The following is a 6,000-nucleotide window of genomic DNA, read 5'->3' as shown; positions in this document are numbered from 1 at the left end:
GCCATACCAAAATTAGCCCCCAGCTGCCTTAGTTAGATCAATACCTGCCCTTCAAATAGGTCCTAATTCCATCAATTAGCCAATGTTGGAATTAGTGAGAACAACGTTGCCCAGCCAGACTGCTGAGGGCAAACGGAAAGGCACTAAGGCCAACAGGTGGGCAGCTTGGGAGGAGAGGTGGTCAGAGGGCTACCAAATGCTTCTCCCCTAAGGAGATAAAAAGTGGCCTTGATTTTGCTTGGTTTTGCCTAAAGAAGCCTGAACTGGGGAAAGCTGGACTGACAGGGATAAAATGGAAATAAAAACACTTAAGAAACAACAAGGCCAGTTTATTTTACAGTGACAGTGAGGTAGTTAATGAGGGAAACAGCAGGCAAGTCATTAAGTAATTCTCTGGGCTTAGTTCATTCAGTGAACCTCTCACCCTGGGCAAAATGGTTCTCATGCTGTTGAGAGGAAATGAGCACAACTGAAGCCCAGGAAGGAACCCAGGCCAGTGGGCCTATCTCCAAGGTACAGATTCCAATTTCCACAAAATGGCTCGGCAGATTCCACAAATGGTAAGAGAAATTTATTTTAATAAAAATGTCCTCATTTGAACCTGGTCCCTCCCTCCCACCACTAGAAAGCAATGCCTATAAAATAATCTATTTATTTGGACACACTCTTCTTAGGCAACTTTAACTTCTTCCACCGTCGTAACACCACTCTGTATTTTTCACTTTCCGTCTTCTCTTCAAACACTTTTTTCAGGAGAATTCGCATGGCCGTCTCTGTTTCTGCTTCTTTATCTTCTCCAATGAGAAGATCTAATGTATCTCCCACTTTAACCTGAAAATTAAAAGAAAACCAAGGCTTTATTACATTTTGCAAAACCAGGCTAATGCAAATATCCCTGTTTCGGGTTTTCACCAAGTGACAATCAGTTAGAAAAGGGACAGGTGTTACAATCAGTTGTCTCCAGTGCCTTGGGGTGAAAGGGTCTCACTTGGAGAGGCCTCACACACATGGGCTCAAAACGGCCGGTGTCCTTCCTTCAGACCTAAATCACTGCCTGCTGGGGAAGGTCCCTGTGTACTGTGGCTCACTCACTCACCTCTACTGGATGATTTAAGGAAATACTTGAATGGAGGCATTTATTTGAGTAACACTGGCAAAGAATCCAGAAAGTGGGGCACAGTCTTAGAGAGTATATGCCCAGTAATTACTACATGCATATTTCCAGTGTGATAATTTTCACTAATTTCTACCCAAATAAGGAAAAGAGAACGGGGGTGGGGCAGTATGTTGGAAATCAGTCACTATGGAACAATGGCCAGCTGTACCTCTTAAAGAAATTCAAGAAAAGAAACTGCTTTTCCAGCCTTGGCTGGCCCCATTGATGTTACATGGTCAAGAGAGACAGGACCCCATTCAGAAAGAAGGAATGCCACAGAAGGGAGGGAGAGTTGCATGGTGACTCATGGGTTAAAAGGGCTGAGGTTAACCCCCTTCTTGCCCAAACCAGCGGCTCTGAGCTGAGGTGGTGCAGGGCCTGCCCTGGGGCAGCCATAGCAGCTTTAAGTCTGAGGTCCATGCTGCGGAGGATCCTGAGCAACTCAAGAAGGGGATCACCCAGCTGTAAGAAGGAAGGAAGTCCTAGGAGCTTTCCCCCACCCATGATTTCCAGGAAACACACCAAGCCCACCCAGACAACGCCTATCGCCCTCCAGCAGCTGTAACCTTGAGATAAACTCCCCTAAACCAACATCTGCCCTGCAGCAGTTGCAACCCTGCATGACTACAGCAGCATTTAAATTTTAAACCTCGCCAAAGTAAAGCTGCCAACTCCCAATTTAGCCTCCTGCTTCCAAATTCAACCAATGGAAACCTGCCAACTTCCCACTCCCGAGCTATACAAAGAAAACCCACCGCTTTCCTTTCCCTACTTCCCGCTAACCACCCTATATAAGCTGTGCTCCTTTCCCTGCTCCATGCTGTCGCCATCTTAGACTTCAGCCTGCTTGTGCATAGCCTACCAATAAAGCTCCTTTGATCGAGAGGAAAAATAAAACAAGGAATGAAGTCGTGAGGCATGCAACTAGGTGAATGAACCTTGAGGACAGTATGTTGACTAAAATAAGACAGAAATGAAAAGACAAATATTATTATGCCTCACTAATATGGGCTAACTATAATACGCAAATTCAGAATTGAATTTGAGAGCATAGGTTATCAGGTTACCTATTGTAACCTCTTACAGCAGATCGTAAGCTCTTAAAGCAGTCACAACTATTCTGGAGTTGTAAACTGTTATTTCTAAATTCTGAGATACTGAACTCTTTGCTGTATAATCTGGTCTTTCCCTGGAACTTAGGGTATTTGTGTGACACCTGAGACTCAGAGCTAGAATTTTGTAGCTATGAAAGTAAGCATTATCCCATACAGCAGTATGAATGAAGCACACTGAAAAAATGATCAGATTTCAATTAGAGATATGAATGAAGCTGACCAGGGTAGAACTAAGATAAAGGAGACTAAAGGGAAAAGGATGATATTGACTGCATTTTAAAACTTGAACTTCTGTTTGAGACCGAAGGAAAAGATGTTTATTTGGTGCAAAATTTATGTTTTTGGTAGCACAATATCTAATCTAACTTGAATGGTCAGCTTGTTCAAACACCATAATTACATGGAAACTTTAATAGGGAGTGAGCTCTTGTTGGTTTGTTCAGGATGATGTGATGCCCTGATATATCCGAGTAATCTGGGCAGAAGATTAAAAAATATTTGTAAAGAGCCCTTCAGGGACTTAGGGAAAAGGTGGAAATACTTAACTTCCCTACCTGGGAAAGAGCTGATGTTCCTACAATCATTGGGGATTGCCAATTTGATGGTCCAGGCCCTTGATCTCAGGGCTTGCCCTTGTGAAATTTATTTCTGCAAAGGAGAAGCTAAGTCTGCTTATGAGTAGGCCTAAGAGTCACCCCCAGAGAACCACTTCTGTTGCTCAGATGTGGCCTCTCTCTCTAAGCCCACTCCACAGATGAACTCATTGCCCTCCCTCTATGTGCGACAGGACTCCCAGGGGTGTAAATCACCCTGGAAACATGAGATATGAATCCAGGGGATGAGCCTGGCCCTGGCATTGTGGAAGTGAGAAAGCCTTGACCAAAAGGGAGAAGAGAAATGAAACAAAATAAAGTTTCAGTGGCTGACAGATTTCAAATAAAGCCGAGAGGTCATGCTGGAGGTTATTCGTATGCAGTATATAGATATCCCCTTTCAATTTTAGGTGTATTAGAGTAGCTGTAGGGAAATACCTGAAACTATTGAACTGTTATCCAACAGCCTTGATTCTTGAAGATGACTGAATAACTATAGAGCTTTTAGGGAGTGACCATGTGATCGTGAAAACCTGGTGACCGACACACCTTTTATCCAGTGTATGGACAGATGAGTAAGAAAAAAAAAAAAAGAAAAAAATAAATAATGGTGGGGAAGGGAGGTACAGGGTGTTTTGGGGATTCTTTATACTTTTACTTTTATTCTTATTTTTATTTTTGAGTAATGAAAATGTTCAAAAATCCACCGTGATGACAAATGCACAGCTATATGACACTGTGAACCACTGACTGTACAATTTGGATGATTACATGGTTATGTGAATATAATATATATCAATAAAATTACATGAAAAAAAAGAAGGGGCTCACCCAATCCAGATGCCACCTGCTTCTTCTACTAACACAGGCCAGAGGATGACCTGGGGCCACCTCAGGCCCCTCACCACTGCCTCCACAGGGTTGGAGGGCAACCCTGTGTGTAGGCCATGGACTCTTAGTGAGCACATGAGGCCATTTAAAAGCCTACCGGAAGGCTTCTGTGTAAGCACAGTGCCAGACAGTGACTTTTACTTCTATTTTCCAACTAATGTCTTCTGAGACAAAGTCATAATTTCACGCTGTAGAACATTTATCCTCACCAGGAGGAGCCCACATATATTCTTCTGCCCACTACAGGCCTCTGCAGGCCCAGCACTCATTCTACAACATGGGCATGTACCCCTGCTCTGCCAGGACAGATTCTTAGGTATCATTTGGGAAACCTGTCTTCATGCAGTTTTGCTCCCAAGTCCATGGCTGCGTGATTCCATTTCACCTCTGGCAGCACTTGACTGGCAGGTTCAGGCTATAGCATGCTAGTCATTGCTCATGAGCTACACAGATTAGGCACTCCAAGTGTGCACCTAGGGAACAGGCCCTGCTCATCCCTTCATTGCTTTTTCCTGATTATGGCCTGTATTTGTTTATACAGGTTAAAAAACAAAAAATGACCACTTCAGTTCAATTTTCTGGACATTTATAATTCATTATCCAGAGAAACACAAAGCTTGGTAACTCTGTTTTTTGGCATATTTCATTTAGAATAATCTTTAATAAGTAACATATGCACAGGGTATAAATTTTAAAAGTACAAAAGGTCATGCAAAGAAAAAGCAACCCTTGCTATGTATCTTTCAAAGACACATATAATGTCCACCCCTTAAAAAAAGAGCAGGCTGGTGTTGGGTGAAAGTGAATCCCTTTGGGAACTTAGGGCAGAGAACAGAGAAGCAATGTTTTTCTTTTATTCAGTTAATCCCAGAGAAGGATGGGTTTGGGAAGGCTTCAATCTCCATTTCTTTGGGCTCCACACGGCCACTGTTTAATTCAACAGTGACCCAGCACCTGTAACACTCTGGGTTCTACCTGGCTTGTGCTCACATAAAAGCTTTGCTCAGCTGTAGGCAGCCAGGGTGATGCCGCAGCATCAGATGAATGCCTGACCTTTCGAAGCCAGCACTCAGGCACAGGCTCTACTCAAACAGGCCCAGGAAGTGGGGAGGACTTCTTTATTCCCCTCCGAGGCCCTGTCACTTCTAATGTGGGAGAGTAGACACAGCAGAAACAAAGCACAACAGGCTGGGATTAGGGGCTGTTCCAAATATGTACATTTCAAATCTCCTCTTAGCTGCAGTTACTATGGCTACCAGGCCTCCTGGTAACAAGACAGCCGAGTGTTCATACTGGCCCCTTCCTTTGCTGACCCTCAGGAGAAATCTGGAAGGCGGCGGAGACAACAGAACACCCAAGGCAGAATGAAGCAGCAGCAATTAGGTTGTAGTTAATATCTCAAATCAGGGGGAGAAAAATAGGTTTAGGGGTTTGTAAATGAGGACCTGGCACAGAGGTAGCATGTGAAGGGAGTAATCATTCCTTACTCTAAGAACATGATCTTGTCTTTGGAATACTGTAGCTGAGGAAGAGGGGCTGGGCTATAATCAGGAAAAAGCAATGAAGGGATGAGCAGGGCCTGTTCCCTAGGTGCACACTTGGAGTGCCTAATCTGTGTAGCTCATGAGCAATGACTAGCATGCTATAGCCTGAACCTGCCAGTCAAGTGCTGCCAGAGGTGAAATGGAATCACGCAGCCATGGACTTGGGAGGTATGGGACAGTTACCAAGGGGTTTTCTCTTGTTCTGTCCACTTAACTGCAAAGACCTGGATGATCCAGGGGAGTAAGGACTCTGAAGAAAGCTTCAGTGCTCAGTGCTTACCCAGATCAACAGCTGACAGTCTCACCCCATCCCATGTTCCAGGGCAAAAGGGTACATCACTCCACTCCTCCAACCCCAGGGCACTATCACACATGATAGCAGCTTAAATAAAGACAATCTCCAAAAGTGCGTCTAATTTGTTTCCTAGACACTGACACCCCTCAGTTAAATTATGTCTTCAAATGCCTCATATGTTCTGTGTCTTTCTGTCACACACTTTTTAACTGTGCTTTAACTTTTTTTTTTAAAGCATAGGTTTTTTTTTTTTTTTGCATGGGCAGGCATCAGGAATCAAACCCAGGTCCCTGGGTTGGCAGGCGAGAATCCTGCCACTGAGCCACTGTTGCACCATCCTGTTTTGTTAACTTTTACTATCATTACTGTTTTTTCCAATTATAAAAGTGATACTGGAGTAACATCA

At 43.8% G+C, this 6,000-nt stretch overlaps 1 protein-coding gene across 1 annotated transcript in view; it reads right to left on the bottom strand.

Moving 5' to 3' along the window:
• Window positions 1-308: 308 nt before the first annotated feature.
• The window catches only part of MTRES1 (mitochondrial transcription rescue factor 1), a 26,774-nt gene continuing 21,082 nt past the window's right edge, over window positions 309-6,000 (bottom strand). The window contains exon 4 of the mRNA XM_077162552.1: window positions 309-831. Coding sequence (XP_077018667.1) covers window positions 652-831 — 180 coding nt within the window. The 3' untranslated portion in view covers window positions 309-651. The remainder of the gene's footprint in view (window positions 832-6,000) is intronic.

The sequence above is a fragment of the Tamandua tetradactyla genome, chromosome 5 (genome assembly GCF_023851605.1).
Source record: "Tamandua tetradactyla isolate mTamTet1 chromosome 5, mTamTet1.pri, whole genome shotgun sequence".
Classification (NCBI taxonomy): Eukaryota; Metazoa; Chordata; class Mammalia; order Pilosa; family Myrmecophagidae; genus Tamandua; species Tamandua tetradactyla.
Note: the sequence above shows the minus strand (reverse complement) of the source record. Positions and strands in the feature narration are given on the sequence as shown.